We start from the raw sequence: 22382 nt of genomic DNA, 5'->3' as shown, positions 1-22382 counted from the left end.
GGGGTTTGGAACTGGATGGTTTCTATGGTCCCTTCCAACACAAACCAGCCCTGTGACACAGCAGCCGCCGGGTCACACTGTACCCTCAGGCCAAGCAGTGGCGCCTTCAGCAGCACCGGAGCCCATCTGCACCCCTGGCTCTGCCTCCACCGAGCACAGACACCCTCTCCGCATGCTCCGCACCGCGGGGAGCCCCCGTGCCCCGCACCCGGCACCGCGGCCCGGCTGAGCTCAGCAGACTCAGAGGCGCCTACGGACCCAGCTCGGGCCGCCACCGACTGAGGGGCGGGGGAGGAAGGCCGGTAGGAGGGGAGGAGAAGGGTGGGCCGGGCCGCAGTGGGGCCGTCGGCCACGTCGTGGCGCTGCGGCGTCGCTGAGGTCGCTGCCGTCCAGTTCCGTCCTGACCCGTCCCGGCTCGGCTCGGCCGGGTGGTGTATGCGTGGGGGCCGGGGCCGCAGCGGGCAGCGGGGCCGTGGCTGGGGTGGAGCGCGGCGCCGCGCTGGGAAGAGGAGGCAGCGGCGCTCCCTCTCCGGCGGGACAAAGGGCTGTGGGCGCGCAGGTAGGAGCCGGCCCAGCCTTGCTGAGGGCCTGGCTGCAGGCGGGTGGCTGCCCGGCCGGCGGCGGACGGGCCGCGGCCCCTTCTCAGTCGCCGGCGGAACGGGACCGGACCTCGTTCCCTACAGCTGCTGGGGCTGGTTGCTCCCTGAAGGGTTCGAGCTTCCCCGTTGCCGAGAGGAGCCCCGGGAGTCGCCGCGGGCTTTGGAGGGCGCTGCCCCCGCCGCAGGGCCGCCAACGGCCGTGGCAGCCGCCCGCAGCCTGCCTTTGTCTCGGCAGCCGCGGCCCAGAGCCCGCCCCGGGAGCCCCTCTCAGCAGGCGTTTTCCGCCGCAGGAGCCATGGGCCGGCTACCGCGCTAGGAGCGTCCCCAGTTGGCGGGGCGAGGAGGGGAAGCGGCCGCTGCGCCTCTTCCCCGGCGGGGGCTGTGCGGGGCCAGAGATGGAGCCGGCGACGCGGCCGAGCGGGGATATCCTGAGGCGGAACCCGCAGCAGGACTACGAGCTGATCCAACGAGTGGGCAGCGGCACCTACGGCGATGTGTACAAGGTGAGTGGCCGAGGGCTGCGTCGGGCGCTGCTCGGGGGGCTCCTCACGGCGGTGCCGGTCTCGGCGTCAAGAGATGGGCTGGGACAGAGTGGAGGACTCGGGGCACCTCTGGCAGTGTGAGGTTTCCCTCCCTGCTTAACACTTTTGTTTGTAAGGATTGACTTGCAGCGTTGGCGAAGGGACCGTTTTGCCGATCCCCTCACTGATTCTGTAGAGGTTTGCATTCGTGTATATTGTGAGTGATACTTGCTACGTTACTGCTAAAGAAGGTAGAGGATATCTACTTGCTGTACTTGTTTCCCCTATGCATCAGTTAAAGCACCTGATTAACAGGGTGCAAGTTTATCCCCGAGGTTAATAATAGCACACAAAAGGCAGAAGCAGATTAAGGCTCCTCAGAAGCTAGAAGGGAGTTACAGCTGTAGGTAGAGTTTGCACTGCACATCCAGTGGGTGCTCTTGAATGGTGTGTTCTGGTGCTTATGCTGCCAGAATCACAGCCATTGAAAACATGGTGTAGACTTGGCAATAATTGGGTTAATGATTGGACTCGATAACTTTTAAGGTCTTCAAACCTAAGCAATTTTATGTTTCTGTTATTGTGTGGTGCATTCCTCTCTGCACTTCTCTGAGGGATCCAAGCCCCTTTCCTGAATGTCAGGGATGCTCAGCAGCTTTCAGGGCTGGGTTGCTGATAAAGTCTTAAAAGTTTTCGGCCTGCGTTTGGTGATCTGTGTTTTCAACTTCATGGGAAGGGTGGATGTGCTGTTTTAATTTGTATTGCTCTTCAGTGTGTTTAACATAGAACTGGCACAACCAACTGCACAAGAAAAGGTGTGTTGCACTGCCACATGAAAGTCAGTGGTAATTGCTCGTGCGGGGGGGAGGGTGCTTCTGTAATGTTCAAATTGAAGTTTTATAGATGGATCTTGTTCCCACCATCCCTTTGAAATGGTTGCTTGCGGCCTCAGGGAGTTATTTTTAAAAGTTTTCTTGCTGCATATTTACCTTTTTTAATTTTCTCTTCTTTTTTTTTTTCTTTCCTCACCTTGAGTGCTCTACACAGACCAGTCAACTTCTTTGCACTAAATTCTTTAAAAGGACATTCAGCAGCTCGGTGTACCCAGAGCTACTTTGAGTATGCCTGCACAGCACAGGGAAGCACGACAAGAAATAACTGGTTGTGTTGCAGAGAAACATTTTTGTGTAATCTCTTTGCTCTCTGTGGAAAAAGAAATATTCTGCTTCTCATTACCCTAGTAATTAGAGGAGAGCTGTGCTGACATGTCATACAGCTTCCGGTTCCGGAGCTGCTTTCAGTGCATGGTTCTGCTCTGTGCCATGTAAACATATCCCCTTAAAAAAAAACCCACAGCCCTCTTCCCCCACCTCTGTTCTTTGGGTTGTGAAAAATGTGCCTTCTATTCCTGACATGGTTTCAGGTAGGAATAAGCCTGAACCTTCTCAGGTTCAAACTGAAATCAAAGTCTTTGGCAGGCTTTTTAAACGTAGGCTTTGGGTTTAAAACGTAGTTATACGTTTAAAGTTAATGAGTTTAAAGTAGTTTGAGAGCCTACATTTGTTTCTAGGTCACTGGTTTCTTCTTTGTTTTCATAAAGGCCTGCAAGAGGGAGGAACTGTATCAAGGGAATACTGAATCAGATGGCACTGGCTGTTATGACAAATGTGCAAAGCAGACTCATTTTTAAAAATCACTGTTATGTTAATTTTAAAAGTAACTAAGGTAAACTCTTTTTCTTGAAAAGACTCAACATATAAACATTTTACTTTTCTTAGTCCATGGTAAGTTTCTTAGCACAGATAGCAAATCTTGTGCTTGCTGAGGGCTGCTGTCACTAGTGTTTATAGAATGCATTTCTTAGTGAATATTCGATTGTTGTTATATTGCAGAGCTCCAAGGTTTGCTAGAGAGTGCTCTTAAATGAAAATGGAATTTTCCTCTCACCTCTTCAAGTGGTTTTTCAGCTCCATCACTAATAATGACTCATCAGTGTCTCCAGCACAGTTGTTTTTAGGATGTCTGAATGAGGCAGCCTTTCTGATTGTGGGAGATCTGCCTCTTCCTCAGATGCTTTTTGGTGGTGGTGGTGGTTCATGCCTCAGATTCTTCTTGGGGCATTTGGTAGCTTTTAGAGTAATTGGTTCTTTTTTGGATGTGGAAGGCGGAGGTTAAGCAAATATTTGTGCTCACTATTAGGTTACAGAAGAGTATTTAAAGCCTTTCTAAAAATCTACCCACTTTTTCTTTACTATTATGGAAGCTTAAAACTGAAATGTATTTTTCTTAGTGTTTGTGGGGCTTATTCCTCTTGTCTGTCACATGGCAAACAATGGTTGATTGTATGCATTTGATGCAGTTTAGGATGGGGGAGAAACCATCTGTGAATAAAGTATTTTCTTACCTCTTCACAGCATGTGGAAGTAGATCCAAGCTTGGATCTAGCAGTCTTGGAAGTACAATTTCCATTAAAATCCTAACACAATTTATCTCTAAAAGCATTGTATTAAACTATCTTAAATTACTGACTTCTGAAAGTGATTGTATTAACACAGACTGGCTACTCACTGGAACTTCTTAATATGCTGACAATTTTTTTTTGTCCCCACTTTCTGCCAAATTATTAGCATCCTCAGCATCGTATCCCTTAGTGCTGCAAAGGTGAAGTCTACAGGAGTGAGGTTTTAATTTGGCTTTCCTCACAAGATTTCTATTTGCCCCCCTTGAACATAGACATGAAAAAAGCCGTATTTAAACAGGATGAAAGTTTGTTCATGCAACTGCAGGATTATGCTGAAATAGATGTTTTGTGTGTGGTTAATGCAGAAACATCCAGTTGACCAGTATCTTAGAGTAGAAAATTTAAAAAGTCACTAGGAACTATAGACGGAATTTAATCTCCAGCACTAGGAAGTGGCCAGTCAGATGCCATCCCAGGTAAACTCCCATGATCTGGTTAGATCTTTCCCAGGATGAGTTTTCATGTCAGCATGACCTGTCAGTGAACCTGCAGCTTTTCAGTAGGGCCTTTTAGTTCAATCTGTATGAGGCCAGTTCTGATAACAAGTGCATATGCTCAGCTCTATAAGCATGTGTTTCTGCAGCCCCAGGTATTTTCTGGGAGTACCTGGAATAGTGTAAGATGGGCCTGTTGTGGTTAGCTTGTGGGATTTGGTTACATCAGAACATCAGGTCATTAGGGTATATGTAGATGTTGATGTCCTGAAGGGACTTAGAAAACAAGCACTACACTAAAGGTTGGTAATTTACTTTAGCTGTGTTTTACTGGGATTTCACAGAATCATGGAATGGTTTGGGTTGGAAGGGACTTTAAAGACGATCTGGTTCTGATGCCTTGCCATGGGCAGGGACACCTTCCACTAGACCAGGTTGCTTAAAGCCTGCTCATTTCCTGCATGTGCTTTTTATTTGAGTATTTATTAGTGACTCGGAATAGGTTTGGTGGAGAGATTTAGGGGAAATAATATCCTGTGTCATGTGATGATGTGGCGTCACCACTGCTTTCCCATGAAAAGAAATTTTAAGTTGTCTTCTTGTGAATATCCTCACTGTCAGCCTCTTGACTCTGCTGTGGAACAAAAGATTTTCACTCACTACTACATACTCTGCCTCCTTCTCCAATACACAGGACTTGATTTTTTGTATTTTTTTAATGCAAGTGCCCCAGACAGAGTTTTAACTAATCTTTGATTTTGGAGAAGAGGAACAAAGGACAGTTTATGTAGACTGTCTTTTTGAATGCTCTTGTTTGGCAGCTGTGCTGAAGGATCCTGTATTTGCTCAGCCCTCTGCAGGCTGCTTCTGCGGGATTCATAGTTGGATGTCTGTCCTCCCTAAGAGGTATATATGTAGAGAGTGCACAAATATGATCTTGTGCAGCAATTCTAAAGCTGTCTTGGTTTTTTTTTTTTCCAAGTAGATTGTGAACAGTGCGACAATAGCTTTCTTTAAAAGTAAGCACAGGGGATGAGAAACATACCAAATTAATAGCAGAAACCACTTGTAAACAAGAGATGCATTTCTGTTGAATATTGTGGAATTTTCATTCCTTCTTGAATCACCTGCTCAGTCTCTCTTTCTTCTCGTAGGATTTTTCTTTTAAACTTCTGCACCAGAAAAGGGCATTAACTTAGAAGAGACCTGTACTGGTTTGCCACTGAGTGCAGCTGCAGGAAAATAATGGGCAATGAAATTGGATTGTGGCACACAGACTCTTCTGCTCTAATACGTTTTCAGAAAAGGAAAAAAAAAAAAAGAAAGTTTGAGTTTTCTCTTGTTTTGGGTTTGTTGTTTTTTCTTGTGTTGGTGTTTTTGTTTTTCAGTTTATTATAGATGTGGGTCTCTGTCCAGTTGGAGTCAGGTTTTGGCCCCGCTGTGTGGTCAGTGCCTTATTCCCAGAGCTCTAGAGTGTGTTTTCTCTTTCAGTCAAAGGCTGTTGAGAACCTGCATTGGACATTTTGAAAATAAGTCTTAATGTCAGTCTGATTTCACAGATCATGATAACTTACAGGGTAAAGCTTTCTGCTACTTAAAGTCAGCAGGTTAAGAATGGAGCGTTAAGGTTCTATTTTAATACCTGAGTACAGTTACATCTATGGTAGTTTTTAATCACAGACTCCCAGCTTTATATGAATATGCTTTGGTAGCTGCAGACTGGTTAGATTGGCCATTCCTGACTCAGCACTGCTGTCCCTGGTGAATATACATTGATTACACATATAAATTACCATAAAACGTTTGTCACATAGGGGATTCCGCTCTTCCTCTCCAGATCAAAGCTTTCCGATTAGCAGTGTTTGCTGTAACCATGCCTGAACTCTGCCTACTCTTGTATTTCCATATGAAGGGTGTTTAGAATGGCATCAAACCAAAACTGTTGAGTTTCTTCTTATTGCCATGCAGTTTCTCTTCTCAGAAATTGCATGTTTTTCTTTTAGGATACAGTCAGTAGGATGTATATATTGCTGAGAACAAAGGTGCTCAGTGGCATATGGGAACTCTGTTAAAATATTCAGGAGTTGGGGGAAGGCCCTGTTTTTCCATTTGTAAACTTTGTAAGTGGATTGTTTCATTTGCTTTGTTTAGTTTTCTGTTGGGTTTTTTTCTTATTAAGCTAATTGAGCTTTGTGGTGGAGCATTCAAAGCTGTTTGGGTTTAAATTTTACCACCTGTTGCTCATTAATTTTCTGTTAATTGTTTTCTGTTAATTGTAAGTTCTGTGACTGGAGTAGGGTATTTCTCTGTCTGGTTCTCCCTGTCTCATTGCCAAAAGAAGGTAGTCTCTAGAATCTTAAAAACAAGGTTTGATTTCTTTTCCAGTTCTTTTGAAGAGAGTTCCCCTCCTGGGTTAGGTCTTCAGAGGAGGCAAAGAAAGACTGATAGCAACCTTTCAGTGTGCTATCAGCTAGTATGAAGGCTGTACCCAGCATCTCTTGAGCCAAGGAGGAACTGAGAGTCTGTTCTGTTGAGTTTAATATCCTGTTCGTGCCAGCCTTGTCTCTGATACAGTCTTCACTTGCGGTATTGCTGTCCAATGTTCATCCTTCAGGAGACATTCTGCTGTGTAGATGATTTTGTTATTCTTCCTTTTTTTTGTGGTACAGTCAGTGAGGGAGGTGTCCTGAAGACTTGTACAGGAAGGGGTTAAGCAGGGCATGTTCTTTTGTTCCCTGCATATTGTGCACAGTTTTAGAGACCAGTGTCAAACACAAGAGATACTTTATATGACCTGTGCAGTTTCTGCCATCCAGCTCTTTCAATGCGAGATACCCATTCAGAAGAAAATAGTGTAGGTCATGCATCCCCTTTGAAACACACACACTGTCCATCCCCCCAACACCCGAAGAAGTCTTTGAGAGGAAGGATAGATCAAAGATCGGAACATTTGCATGCTAATATCTTCTCCATCTTTGTCTCCAGAAGATGCAATGGTAATTTTCATTGACAACGCTTAACTTTGAATGCATCTAAGAATATAGCATGAGGTGTCTGAGTGATTCCCAGTTCCATCAGGAGAGGTCTGTGGTAGAAGTACACAGGTCATCCATGCTGGAGAGAATAGCTCTTCCTGTTAGCAAGGCCATAACGGAGTTTGCCAGCATAATTCGCTGACACCAGCAACTGTCCGACCACTCTGCAGCTGGGAAAACAAATATGCATGCCACCTTTACTCATATTTGGCACCTGGCTTCTTTGTTATGGCTGTGAATGAAAAAAGGCAGTATCAACCCTTAGTGATGTTGTTTGAGGACAATGCAAAATGGGTGGATCTCCATATTCATGAAAATTGTTTTTCAATGCAAGGTAATCTTGGTACTTCAGATTTCACAGACTTCACCATTTTGTTAGGATTTCAGATTTTGTATTTCTTCAAGTGTTTAGAATAGTTTCCAATTTCTGAAAGATTCCTAGCAATATGAACAGTTGGCAAGATTTGGTGGACACAGCAGTAAATGAGAAGGGCAGGGTGTTTTGTTCAAGATTTTGCATTTGTGATCTATAAAACCACATACTACATTGCTTTTAATGGGATTAGGTAAACAAAGCAGACTTGATGCTGACAGTAGTTGAAAACCAGCAAAAGACAGTTTACCAGGCCTTCCCCAAATCTCATCACAGACTGTACCTATGGAAGAGGTATTGGAGAAATCATTTGTCTGAACTTTCCATTTGGCCTAGCCAAGGATAGTAATCTTTCTGACAGGTTAAGTCAACCTGTCTATAATGAAGTGGTCTCTGTATTACATGCCACCATGTTTTTCTCCAAGCTGTGGTTTGCTAGACTGTAAGGGCAGGTTTACACAGGCAGCATTATCTAGCATCATTTTTCATCTATCTCCCACTCCCTCTCCTCATTTAGGGACACTGTTCAAGAGGGGCTTGTCTGAAAAATTGGAGTCCTTTCTATTTTTCTGTTTAAAATAGCAGAATGGCTCCATTGAAAGCCAAACACCTTTTGACTCCATTCCCACCTAACGAGCTCTGCAAAATCAGTATCTTCATCTGTTGGATAATATTTATCTTGTTGGCATTGTTTTGAGACCTAGATGGACCAGAGGAAATGTCCTGTGGGCAAACATCGCATAAAGCTCTGAGCTGTCAGAAGCTCCTTGCATACAGTGGGATAAACTGCACTTCCTTCTAGATTGATTGTGGGAAAATGTCAGGGTTTGGTACAGAGAGGTTTCTGTTCTGCTCTCTAGCTTTCTATATTCCTTCACTGAAGTGTTAGAGTAATTAATTTTATCCAGCATGGTAGATAGCGTCTGCAAGGACCTTCTCAGCTGCTTGAAGATCTATCCAAAGCTTACCTTCCCATGTGGTGGATGGAGAATGCCCGGCCAAGAAGCCACAGCTTGACTGTGTCTCTAGTGAAAAGAGCACACAGGAGGGTGAGCAAAGGTATTGCCTCCTGGCTTCACCTTCAGTCGGGGCAGGAGGTCAGGGCAAATCTGTTTTGTGGTTACTGTTTCCATTCTGCTCCTACCAGATCTCAATGAAAGAGATTGAAGAGAGTGCTTGCTTGCATGGAAACATTAGAAAGGGGTGGGGGCATTAGGCAAAGGACTAACATTTTCTGAGTCAGTGACTCCTAACAGAGCTGCGGGGCACAGGATGGCATGTTCCTCTACACTCTGTCAAGAGGTAGCCAAATTATGGGACTAGCACATTTAGCATCACAGATCTCTCGCAGTTGCTCATTTTTGAGACAGCAGGATGCTAAGATAGTGGTTCAGCAGATGCTGGTCAGTACCTCATGAGCAGGCAGTAAAAAATGTGGAATTTGTTGCAACAAAGGGAAAATAAGAAGTGCCAAAGCCTGTGCTGGAAGCAGTGCTATCCCTAGTCTGTTATCCTTTGTGTTGCTATATATGTTTATACTGACTTCCTTGCTCCTGAAGATAGTGAAGTGATCATGCAAAATGCAGTCAGGGATACCCCTCAGAGCTTTGAGCTAACCCACAGTCCTGGTGGCCAGAAATGCTGCATTTATGAACTGATCTGTCAAAAATGGTGTTCTTTGATGCCATGCTTGATATTTTGGCATGTTGGATTGCTCTTCTCCGAAGTCTGTTTTTGTGTCTTCCACATGAATATAGTGTATATGAAAGGTTCTTAGAGCTGAGGGAGATTTGGCTGGATGTTTCCAGAAAACTAAATGAAATGCATTTTCAGGCTAGTATGAACAGCTGGATTTGCTGCCTATGTAGAAGTGTGAATTTTGAGACATTCCAAAAGGGCGGGTGCTGTTTCTTTTCACAGAATGAAGAGGTCATTGCAGGGGGACACTATTGGCTTATTGGTAAGAAATCATTGGGCATTTTTTTGTGTAGCTCTTTACAGCATTAAAGACATCGTCTCTTCTTGCATTTAATGTTCACCCCAAGAAGTTGGTTTGGGTGGTTTTGTTGTTCTGTCCTCAGCTGTGTGTATGGCTGTTTGCTGGTCATTGCTATTGAAGCAGTATAGAATTGTGTTATGTTTGCTTAACTCACAGCTTAACAGGCATGCATATAATAGTTGAATTATAATCATGAGACTCCCAAAGATGTTTGGGAGATTTAGTCATTAATCTTAAGGGAGGATAGGTGGTAAAGTCTTGCATGGAAATGTAAACATGGTAGGTAGCAAGAGCAAAGGTGGGGCCATACCTTCTTTTAAAGGTGTACTTTGTCTTGATAAAACTTAAAAAAAAATCATTTGACAGGAAGCAATGCCTAATGAGTGTTCATTGCTCTCCAGTGTGATTAACAGCTTCAGGTATTTCACCTGTATTTACAAGGGATTTGAAAATGGCAGCAGCTTAAATTCTTCTTTGGATGCCCTTAGTCTACAGTGGGCTAAGGGAGTATTTTATGTATCCCTTGCAGGTACCCACAGTTGTGTTGCCTGTCAGAGGGGGGATGCTAATTTAAATACAATGATAGATTCTCTTAAACAGCTGACATCTCTTTTCATTTAAGACTGCTTTTGTGAAAGAAACATTGCCATTTTAAATGTCCCCTGCCTTAAAAGGGTGATTTCTGCTGCAGAGGAGGATAATGATAGGATGTGTGGAGAGAGGGAACTGAGCTAGCTCAGCTGTGTGGGCATTGCTTTGTAATATTAGCAGCTCATGAGGGGTGAGGATTTCTGAGGCTGGATGGAGTGTATCTGGATAGTCAAAATACCTTCACTAGCATGATATTTAGGAGTCTGGGTCAGTAGCTGGACAGGATAAGCAGTTTTTGATAATGCTGTTTTGTTGTGTCAGACATGTCTGTATTTAAATTTAAAGCACTTGTCTGAGTCTGATCCTATGCTTATTGGTTAACTGTGAAGAGGCACAACTAACTTTGATTAATGTACGGCCTTTAAAGCTTTGCCAAATGGTTTCTGTCTAGAGAGCCTGCTTTTAAAGTGGCCTTATAGCAAAATGGGGACAAAGGGACTAAGGAGGATGGGTAGGGGGATCTTGAGAATCTTTTAGGATCTGCCATTGCTTCAGCACTCACAGGGACCGTCTGTTGAGAGAACATGAACATAAAGTTTTCCTTCTCATTCTGTGGGTGGTGAGGTTTGTCTAAATCCTGCACTGGGATGTCTTGAGTATGGACTGTCTGTGCTGGCTTGAGGAGCAAAGTTAGCTCTTGCATGGGTGGAGGAGGAGGCGGACAGGCTTTTCTCTGTGAAAGCATGATACGGTGAAGTTCTGACAGGTGGAGCAGTTGCTGCCCATGTTTCTCAGAGCCTTGGTGCTTCCTGCAGTGTGTGGAAAGTGTATGTGAGCTACTGCCTGCCAACCATGTTTGGTGTATTTGGTTAGCCGTAAGACAGCTGTGATGCCAGGCTGTTTACTTACCAGCTTCCTCTTTCCCCAGGATGCAGTCTCAGTGGATGTTGAGTTCATCTTGACATTCTGGCTTTGGCCCACCTACTCTCTCATGGTTTCTGCTTTCATTACTTCATCCATGTGTATCATTTTATTTAGCTACGGGAAGCTTTCTGAAGCTTGAAGTGGAATTCACATGTGATCCCTGTGCGATTGCTCTCTGATTACATGAGTTCAGTGTTTTCTATTTGTGTGCAGAGAAGGGCAATAACAATGTCTTAAGCTTCCTGCAGGTGGAATATACTTGCAGCATATAACATGTCTTGCAGAAACTTTGTAGTACATCTCATATTACATGTAACAGCTTATGGTTTCTACTTAAGGATGGAGCCGTAATCTATTTTGATTTACAAGATTGCTTTTTAGTCATTCTCTGCATTTTGGCTGCTGTCTTACATAAGCAAACAAAACAAATCAAGCAACCCACAGGTTGGTGTTTCTCTTCTTAAAGGTCCTGTGGCTTGCTGCTTTTGCTGAGTGGGTGTGCAGGTCATCAAACCTCCAGTATAGCAGTTCTTAGGACGACAAGGATGCTGAGGACTGAATGCATGGGGCAGCTGGATTAGCACTTAGGTGTTATAACTTCATGCTAAGAGGAAATTCTGTATATGTAAAGAAGTTAACAAAAGGGGTGGTTTGGGGAGCAAGGAAGCAGCCATGCTGTGTAGAGTCCTGATCGTGACTTCCTCCAGCTTTCTCAAACACATTCCTTAGTGGTGTCTGGCTCAGGAAGGCTGGTCCATGGAAAATCACGCAGCTGCTGAAGGGAGAGAATTACATTTATTGGGGGTGGGAACTAGAGGCTTTTGCAGAGTCAGAGAGCAGACTGTCAGGCTGAGCAGCTTCCTGGGATGAAGGAGCACTGCCTAAATATCCTCAAGGTTCCACCAGGGATCAAGCAAAGGTTTAAAGTTTAAAAACAATTAGAAACAAAGAGGAAAAAGGCAAGATGGAAAATGTTATCAAGTATATTAAAATTTAAAAATATTTCTTTAAAATTCTAGTTAAATCATCAGGCCTAATTTACTGTAATACTGTAATTTCTGTAGCATGTGTATTATTTGAGCAGCATGATTTTGGTCCATGTTTTAAAGAAAGTTGAACCAGTAAAGTCAGGAAGTCACTAACCTAGTGCTTGAAACCAGGCTACTGAAGTGAAACCAGTATTTAATTGCTGTAGATTAAGCTGTAGGAAAAAAAAAATGGCTTATTTTGAAGTTACATCATTTAAATGAATGGATTACTCAGAATAGAGAAAACAATTTAAAAACAAATCAAAACAGTTTATTTTCTCTCCTTGATTTTGGCTAAAAATAAGGAGTGAGAGGATAAGATAGCTATAAAATCTTGAAAGTTATCATCTGTTATGAAATGGCAGCATATTTCCCTCTTAGTCAGCATAAGTGCAAAACATACTTTATACTTGACCTTTCTCATGTATCTAGCATATTAAAAAGTTCTAATTTTCCTTGTTAAAAAATCTCACTAAAATGTCATTTCTGTTTATTTCAACAGAATTTCAGGCTGTGATTTTTAATTTCCTACAAAATTAGAAATATTACTGATCACTATTTCATCATCACAAGATACAAAATCAAGATGGTGAATAAATGATGGGTTTTATTCTAGTAGGAACAGCTGAGCAGTAGTACTGTCCCAGTAGTCAGAAAGAAACAGGCACACTTCAGTATGTATATGTATCTGAAACTGAGAGGCAATTGTTATGTCTTACCCATCTTGCACCCCCAAGAAGATGAAAATTGATACAGTACATGTGCAAACCAGTGCTTAATCTTAGGACAGGAAAAGAACTGCTTGCTCCTACTTTGAACTAATTTTCCTTCAACTTCTTTGATTTACACAGCTGCTTTTTTATTGATTCTTTCTGTTTGGTTGTTGTTTTATTTTAATAATAACAACAACAAAGCACATGGACCTATTTTCTCCAGGAATATAAATTTATGGCTTGTTCCTTTTAGTTTTGTAACTAAGTTCATCTCTGAGGAATTGAAACTTTAAGGAGGCAGTTACTGAATAGCTTTGCTGGAGTTAGATTTTTCTACTTAAAACTGTGTTTTTCACCTGCCCCTCTCTAGATTCTATCAGGTAAATTACAGTAAGGAAAATTAATTAATATAATTTGTACCCTGGATTTGAAAGGCTTGGTACTGCAGAAAAGCCTGTGTGTGACATGAAAGGTTAGAGGGGTTTGCGCAAGTACTCCATAGGTCAAAAAGCTCTCACATGTCTCGGCAATTCTTGGTAAAATAACTTCAATAAAACAAACAAAACCCCCAGGAAAATGCATACACTTGCGTATTTTATTATGACTAATCTGAAAGTATGTGCAAAAGTATTTCTGGTGGTTTAGGAAGTTGCATGCACATAGTGATGGTATAAGAGCTGCAATCATAGAATCATAGAATAGTTAGGGTTGGAAAGGACCTCAAGATCATCTAGTTCCAACCCCCCTGCCATGGGCAGGGACACCTCACACTAAACCATGTCACCCAAGGCTTCATCCGACCTGGCCTTGAACACTGCCAGGGATGGAGCATTCACAACCTCCCTGGGCAACCCATTCCCGTGCCTCACTACCCTAACAGTAAAGCATTTCTTCCTTATATCCAATCTAAACCTTTCAACCCGTTACCCCTTGTCCCATCTCACTACAGTCCCTAATGGAGAGTCCCTCCCCAGCATCCCTGTAGGCCCCCTTCAAATACCGGAAGGCTGCTATGAGATCTCCACACAGCCTTCTCTTCTCCAGGCTGAACAGCCCCAACTTTCTCAGCCTGTCTTCATACAGGAGGTGCTCCAGTCTTTGAACTGCAGTTTCTTCTGCTCTTTAAAATGCCAGCAGTGGTTCCTCAGTTCTGCTGTCCTGAACAGATGCATCGTGCTGTGTGTCAGCTCATGGTTGCAAAGCAGTGAAAAGTTTCTTTTTCTTTGGCATCAAAAGAATAAAGTGATGGTCTTAATTTTTTTAATGTAACACAAGTGGCTTAATTAAAACAAAACAAAACACCAACAAAATCCCCCCCAAAAAATCCAAGGCAATCATTGCTTCAGAAACTGTTTTCTCCTTGCCTAAAAGACAGATTTTTTTTTATTATTATTATTAATTTTTTTTTAAGTGAAGAGACATAGATACTTTTCTCCAAGTATTTTGGTTGACACATCTCATAGTTCTTTCACCTCTAAGGAATAAATAAATTGTCCTGCAGCTGGTAAAATGTGTGATCTGTTGATGCTACATGAATTTATACTCCATAATACTGTGGGATTTTTTCCTGTGTCTTATGGTCTGTGCATTCAACATTGGAATAAAACTGCTTTGCATTTATTCTTCCTTTATTTTGGTGAATAAAACCTTTTAAAATAATAAATCCTTGTTGTGAATGCTCCATCCCTGGCAGTGCTCAAGGCCGGGTTGGACAGAGTGTTGGGTGACATGGTTTAGGGTGAGGTGTCCCTGCCCATTCAGGGGGGGTTGGGACTTGATGATCTTAAGGTGTTTCCAGCCCTAACCTATGATTCTGTGATTCTATGAACTCCATCTTGGGTTGTAGTTTAATAATATGTTTGAAAGTATTGATCTTTTTTTCTTCTATTTTCTTCCCTCTATTTTATACCCTGGCCCTAAAGCTGTTAGGCATCTGCTCAATTTTAAGTATGATAGCAGCATCATCAGCCACTTTTGATTTGTACAATCTTATGTTCAAAAATATATATTATTTATGAGGAAAAGTAGATATTTCTAGTAGCTTTTCCAAACCATCTAATACCTATAGTTGTAACTTGAAAAGGATCTTTGCTGGGTTGTGTTTTTTTTTGCCCGCGGTTTGCTCCAACTGAGTCAGAATTGGGCCTTTTTTTTTTCCCTCTTTCCCCTCATGTGCTGTTTGTTTGTCTCTTTTGTGCTCCATTAGTTGCTAAATTGTACTTTTGTGGTCAGGGTCTGTTTTAGCTTTAGCTTTTCAATTTTGGAAGGATCCTGCCCCTTATTTTGTGAAGGATGACGTGCCAAGAAAATTTCAAAGGAGAGTAATCAGCCTCTATTTGGAAGCATATAGCTGACTTCTTTTGTTATTTTTTATTTTCCCTAAATAAGTGTTGTTAAGATTTGCACTGATCTTTGCTTTGTTATTATTGTTATCCGTACTGCTGTAGGTCTTTGTCCTTCAGTAGTTACTGATGGGAATGAGAAATAAATGTTTTAATGGCTGCTAAGATCTGTAAAGCCACTTTTCTTATACAAATCCGTCCATCTGGTTTTCTGTGCTGGAATAAAAGGAGTTGGCCTAATGTCATTAATGAGCTTTTAATCCCTTATTGCTTGAGATAATTGGCCTTGATTAAGAAAGTGTCTGAAGTCTCTGAGTGAAAGGTAGTTTTCCCTCCTCCCAATTTTCTCAGCAAGAGATAAACTATCTAAATTTCACCAACTGCCAGTAAAAGTAAATACATTTAAGCCTTATTTGCATTTTAGCTGTGCTTAGGAGTGCCAGTCACAGATCTTGCTGCACTGGGTTTCAGGTATTAATGTGGAATTTATTTAAATCCTGGTACTTCTGTGTATTCTGGATTCTGCCTGTTCAATAAGGGGAACTGCAAGTGCTGTAAATGTGGAAATAGGGAGTGACAGCTGTGAAGTTTGCCTCCTGCTTGTATTGATACATGTTCCTCCTCTGATGGACAAGGGTTGGAGTTGTCCATCTGGAGGGCACCCACGAAATCAGTATTTGTCTTTTACAATATTCAGCTGTGATACCCAAAGTAATGGCTCTTTTAGTAGCACTGCTGCAGTATAAACTAGCTTACACAAGAAACTCAAAAATACATATAAAAAGTAAAATTAGCATGTGAGTCTATATTTTTGGTTTATCCTGAAAAGTCATAATGGTGATGGTTATACAAGGCTATTCTGTTTTAGTTTATTGAATCTATAAAGTCTCTGTTAGGGAAATGGTTTCTGAAAGCCTCTCTGCATTTCGCTATAAAGGAGCCTGGTACTGCTGTCCATCTCAGAAACCCAGCTGGAATGTTGTGGGGTGAGCAATTGCTTCTTGGTCTTTCTGCCTTCTAAAAGAGAAACAGCCCTGAAAATTGGAAATCACTGTTGGGTATCCTTTTCCAGCAACAAAGACTAGCTAGACATCTGCTTCACATGTGAGCTGCCCTGGCACACCTCAGGTGATGGATGGAGCGTAATGAGAATTTGGAATGGGAAGGAGAGTTGTTTCTGTCCAGCATAAATCTCAGTCTATTCAGTAAGATTTGCATTAATATTTGGCAGAGTCATCCCACCTAATTTTTCTTTTTAAACTATCCTGTTTTGTTTCTCCTGCTACATTTTTAAGCCTTCCATAGACCTTCCCGTATGGAGGAGAAAAATGTGTTCAGCATTTGTTATGGAGAAGCTCTGAGCACCGAGCAGTAGGGCCTTTATTCAGTTGAGTACTCTTGTTCATATTTTCTTAGGATGGGGCTGTGGGAAATTTTGTCTTGGTTTTGCTATATATATATATATATACCTATGTATCTATCTGTCTCAGAAAATGGGGAGGGGGAAAGCCCAACAGGACTGCAGTAATTGAACATGTACATATTTGGTACAGGCACCCATCTTGGAGGTAAGATACAGGTGAATGCAGGAAAAAAATACATGGGTCCTATACCACTTTTGTGAGCCTTCTGAGAGTGCTTGTGGGATGTGCTGCCTGGTGCTCAAACAGGAACCATCAGACTACTCGGTCTAAAACTATAGAGCAGTAATGGGAGTTACTGGTTTTGTCTGGAGACCAGGCAGAGGCAGAGGAGCTCTGCAGCCAGTCTGTGGCCTGTACAGCAGTTCTCCTGCCTGTGCACTGGCATGGCACAAAGATCTGCTCTGAGCAAGTGTCAGCCTTTTTCTCATGCTCTGAGCAGGGTGCTGATCAGGTGAGCATTTTGGGAGGTCATGTTCAGCAGTGAGCTATCAGAACTGCGCTCTGTGCTTGGGTTAACCTTTACCTGCAAATATTCAAGGACATATTTTCATCAGAGCTTTTAGAGAGTTTGGTTTCTTTTACAAAAATGCTTTCCTAATGTACAGCACTGCAAAAAGTTCCATTCTTTTTCTGTTGTAAAGGATATCAATTCTAGGCACCCAAAATAGGGGCTAACTTGTTGCTTTTAAACTGGGTTTTCTGAGAAGCATTGTGGCTACGTATTACTGACTTAATCCCCAGCTATACAGTCTGGGTGTTAAACTCCCCTGTAAAGAGATGTTTCAGAAGTAGAAGCCTCTCCTTTCCATTCATTAAGAGTATTTCCAGTATTGCTGTTCTTTGCTTTAGCTGCCTGGTGGTTTTCCAGCTCTGTTTACAAAGCATTTTTAAAAACTGACAGACTTATTTATGTAAATCATAAGAGTAAGCAAAATTGTACAATTAACTGTGATAAACACTGGGAACACTTGTTTGAACTTCTGCATTAGAATGTAATTAAAATTTTGTTATTAACCAGCAGGTCATGATCCAACAAGATCAAGTTTTTCCCTAATGCATCACTTGCTGCTGCTTACTTGAGTGATAAATTGTTTTCAGATCAGAAACTTAACCTAGCAGGGCAATTCCTGCTGGATTTCTAAATACTGGCTCTTGGGTTCTGATTTTTATAGATGTTTGTTTATGTGTTCACAGAAACCTCAAGCAAATGATGAAACACCCCAAACTTACGTTAGAGTTACTGAGGCCCTCTGAGGACCTTCTGTCCTTCATGTCTGGTCTCTGTGGAAGCTGCAGCACAGTAGAAGACCCCAGAGCTGGTCTTGAGGGTTTCTCCTTGTGTGCTGAGAACAACAGTGGGAAATCAGGGGCCTTGTCTGGAGAAGTCCTTCCGTCACAGGAATGTCTCACATCTTTATGTTACACTTTGAGTGTAGGATAAAAAATTGAAGCAGTGTTACGTGAAGGAATGCAGCTTGTTTATGGGAGCATTTATATCATATGGGAGAGGGATGCTACATGATGAAGTGAAACACAAATCCTCATGTGGAAGAATTCATGGTTGTGGCAGTTTCTTGATATTTTACTCCACAGATGGGCTGGTTGTGGTGACATCTTCAAGATGCCATCCATTGTTTCAAGGTCTCAGTGCCCCTGCCTTCTGGTACCTAGGTACAGTAGTCTTGGTTTGTTCAGGTATCCTTATCAGGTATCTTTATTCCCCATAATATTTTGGATTCTTCTTTTTAATCACAACTGAAGTACCTACTGTGCTTCCTCTGTGTGTAAGAAAGGGATCTGTGTTCATGGATTTAGAACAGCCCAGATGAGAGACATTTCTTTGGGTCACTTCAGCTGACTTGAGAGCTCTAGGCAGTGATAGATGTGAATTCAGATCTGAATTAAGGATCTGTTTGATGGCACTGTGAGATATGGAAAGAACAACACAGCAGAACAGGAATTTTAAAACCACATAGAGCAGGTTAAGAGTTATGAAGTTTAAGAGATTAGAAAGTAGAAAGCAGGGAAAAAAGAAATTTCAGTGACTGGGAAGGAGGTCAGGGTACCTTTTGAAGGTATACACAGGAACTGAGAAGCACTTGAAACAGTGAAATGTCATGGTCACTGATGAGTGGAGCTTGGCAAGGAATTAATAAGATGGGGATGCTTTGGAGGGTTGCCACAGGAGCTGCAATTACAATTGGATTAAATGAAGACACAGCTGAACAAATGGCTCTTCTGGTGAATGAGGCTGTTAATCCAAGACTGGAGATCAGGCAAAACATTAGGGCAAGGAGGGGATTTCATCATGGAACTTGAAAATACTAACTTGGAGGCAGAGAAAGTGGTACTGTAGTCTGAATCTCCTTCTCTTCCTCAGTGTTGAAGGGGAAGGTGGCTGGACAAAGAGACTGAGCACATAAACTTAGATTCCGATGTCCAAGTGAAACGATTCTCCAATTTTTTACCATGTCACATGGCTTAGGACTGTAGATCCCCTGGGGTGGAACTGTTTGGCTTGCACTCTTAAAAATAAATAAAACTGTGGAGTGCCTGACTGGTTCTGAAACCAGCTTTCTGGGTTATTTCTGGTCATTGCCTACAGAAAATGTCCTACCTAAAATGCCTTTTCTTCTGTGAATTGTTTGGGAATGCAGTGGGAAGCATTTTACACAGGGATTGCCACAGGTGTCATGTTGAATTCCACTGTCCCACAACAACATTTTGATACAGTTCTGAGAAGAAAGCTAAGTCTCAGTGGGAAAACCTGATGACTTCTTCTGTTGTAGTATCATAAAACTCCCCAAAACCCTAGTCCTACTAATAGTGCATCTCTCATTTTTGAGTGTGGTATTGGGACACACCACTGACATTGTGCCTGGATTGGAAGAATATGTGTTGATCTACAGCAAGCTATACTTGTTAATTGCCAGGTCAGAATTACGTGCAGGCATCCACTAGCCACTGGCTGGTTTCAGCTAATTTTGAATGAAGACTTGAAATACTGAGGAAGCTTCAGGGGACAGGAAGGAGGCAGATATTTGTCGGGCTTTAAAAATGTAAACAAGTTGACTAGGAGAACTATAATTCCTTACCTTTTCTTCATTTTCCCTCTCTCCCATAAAGTAGTAGTCTCAGTAAAACAAGTTGGTAGATCATTAACTAATTCTTCACGTCAGGGAAATTATGAAGGTTTTTGTTGTCGTTGTTGTTATTGTTGTTCCCACCCCCCCAGTTTCATTTGGATATTTGCAGTAATACCTCAAGTTTGATTCACAAAGCCAGCAATGTTGATGTAGTGCATTTCTGTCCATGACTTCCTTGATACTACACAATCCTTTCCTAAAATAGTAGAATGATTCAAATTGTAGCCATCCATCGGAAATCAGTTGAGAATGTCTTTAACTATTGTCTCAAAATGATTTGAGGAATCCTTATGTGACAGTTCTCACATCTAGGTGTGTACCACAGAGAACCAGATTTTAGCCCTCACCTCCTTACATTTTTAGTGATGTGCAAGATAACAGTAATTAATTATTGATCAAGTTTTCAGCTGACAAAGGCGTGTAAGAGAAAAGTGTAAAAAACAAGAGTTAGAGCAGAGAGAGATGTGTGTACCTGTGTAAAGCTGGTGCTTCTGAGATGAAGGAACAAGAGCCATCAGTGACATCTGTGGGCATTTGACATCTCTTGAAAAGCAGTTTGGGTCATTTGTTGCATTCTTGCAATACGACTGTCTAGACTGAAGATAATACAGTTCCTGTATCCGTGAGCATCCAAACAAGGACACTGAGTATTATGAAATACTCAGAATTTTTGCCTTTTATGCTGGCATGATAGGAGTTAACTAGTGTGTGTGGTCCTGGTGTCATCAACTCAAGAATGTGTTCAGTTGGAAGATTATACTGTAGAACCAGAAAACCAGTCTTAGGGCAAGTGGTTCAATTAACTTGATGTGTTTAGTTCATAAATACCAACTTGGTGGAGAGATTTGTGTTCCATCAAACTTTAATGGTTGAAATCCAAAGTAGCCCATGTGCAGGCTATAGATTATATGCAAGAGCTTAATGGTAATATTAGAAAGCAGCAGGATGCAATTTGGTCAGCCTCTATGGCCTATCGAGTGTGAGAGCTGAGAGCCAGTAATTGCAGTGATCTCCTCTGGCCTCAACCTTTAAATCCGTGCCAAGCAGTCTGTGTACCAAAGACCTTTGGCAGACAACATCCATTCCTTCAGGCTTCGGCGTAACAGTAGCAGTGGCAGTTATTGCTTACATGGAAAAGGAAGGAATATATCTGTAAGGAATACAGTCTTTGTACTAAAGAAATGAAGCTGATCTTCTGGAAACCATGCAGTCTCCTTTATCTGAACAGTTAAGCTGCTTGTGAATTAGAGACATGGATAGTGGAGGTTCTCTGGGTTCACCAAGGTAGAGTATATGCTTGGTCCCTTACAGTAACAAATGCGTTTCATAATGGTATTGTCAGGTGTAGCAGTACCAGAGTGTCATGGGTTCAGCAGTAGCAGTCATTTTTTCTCCTTCTTGGTAGCTGGTGCAGTGCTGTGTTTTGACTTTCGGGCTGGGAGCGGTTGCTGGTGGCGCGTACGTTTTGAGTTACTGCTTAAATGTTTGGTTTTGTCCAAGGCCTTTTCTAAGCTCATGCTCTGCCAGGGAGGAGGGGAGGCCAGGAGGAGGGAGAGATAGGGCGCCTGGCCTGGGCTAGTTGGTGAGGTATTCCATACCACAGCACGTCATGCTCGGGGAGGTAACTGGAAGTTGGCCGGAAGGAGGGGGGTTAGCTCTGTTCCGGGTTGGGCTCGTTTCGGCGGGTGGTATCGTATTCTCTCTCCTTGTTTATTTCCTCTATCATTGATTTATTAGTGGTAGCAGTAGTGATTTGTGTTATACCTTAATTGCTGGATTGGTTTTATCTCAATCCGTGGGAGTTATATTCCTCTGGTTCTCCTCCCCATACCTCTGGGAGTGGGGAGGTGGGGGGGGGGAAAAGGGGTGTGTGGTACTGCGGGAGACTGAGGTGGGGTTTTAAACCACGACACAGAGAGGTCCTAATCCTTTGCCCATGCTCAGATGCATGCTTCTTCTGGATGCTGAATGATACTAATAATTCTGCCATGGTCTAAAAACACTTCTAGTAGGAAGATACTTTAAGAAGTGGTGAAGGTTTCCTTTGCAGTTAGCAGATTTCTGTTGCTGTATTCAGTGATTTGGTCTGTTGCTTCAAATGTCTGGTTTTATTATACAGTTGTTTCAGGTTTTCTTTGACTTCAGTTGAGTCATAGTTGTGTCTTTGGCATGCATTTTGACACCCATCTCTTGGCTGAGTACTGCAGGACTTTGAAAGGCCAATTACTGTTGGTGTTGGTTTGCTTTTTCCTGGCTGAAAAGCCTTTCCTGATTTGTAAGCTTGACTAAGTGTTGACAAAACTGAGGGTTTAATCTTTCAGGTTCTTGCTTTACCTGTTAAATTAAGATGACTTCTTGTCCATACACAAGAGTGGTTTGTTCTGCAATGGCTTCCTTCACTTTAGTCCACAGAGTCAAATTTGGTTTGCATCCTTGTCTTAAGTAACTGCCCAAAATCAGTTTCACCTAGCCCAGTTTTCCCTTGGTTTTCTATAGTCTTATCTCTTAACCAGATTTCATACAACCAGAAGACTGCATGTTTGTCAGGGTGAGAATGAAAGAGTCTGGGTTAGAGTCCTGTAACTCCTAGATGATCAGGAAAAGGGGAATGCCACAGTGCCTAATTAGATCAAGTTATGTGTCAAAAATAATGCAGTTTAGCTCTGGTGATGATGCCCAAGTGATTTAAAGCTCATTTTACTAGAGTTACCAGTGTTAATGAAATCCCCTCT

General features: G+C 42.4%; 1 protein-coding gene across 4 annotated transcripts in view; it reads left to right on the top strand.

Annotated features, from left to right (window-relative positions):
- Positions 1-466: 466 nt before the first annotated feature.
- The window catches only part of MAP4K5 (mitogen-activated protein kinase kinase kinase kinase 5), a 67374-nt gene continuing 45458 nt past the window's right edge, over positions 467-22382 (top strand). For 3 of the 4 annotated variants that reach the window (XM_034061861.1, XM_034061860.1, XM_034061859.1), the window contains exons 1-2: positions 467-559; positions 890-1102. In XM_034061861.1, the coding sequence (XP_033917752.1) occupies positions 995-1102 (108 nt within the window). In that variant the 5' untranslated portion in view covers positions 467-559; positions 890-994. Of the gene's footprint in view, positions 560-889; positions 1103-22382 lie in introns of those variants that run through there. The other variant, XM_031054735.2, reaches the window with a different exon arrangement.

This window comes from Melopsittacus undulatus, chromosome 4, assembly GCF_012275295.1.
Source record: "Melopsittacus undulatus isolate bMelUnd1 chromosome 4, bMelUnd1.mat.Z, whole genome shotgun sequence".
Lineage (NCBI taxonomy): Eukaryota > Metazoa > Chordata > Aves > Psittaciformes > Psittaculidae > Melopsittacus > Melopsittacus undulatus.
Note: the sequence above shows the minus strand (reverse complement) of the source record. Positions and strands in the feature narration are given on the sequence as shown.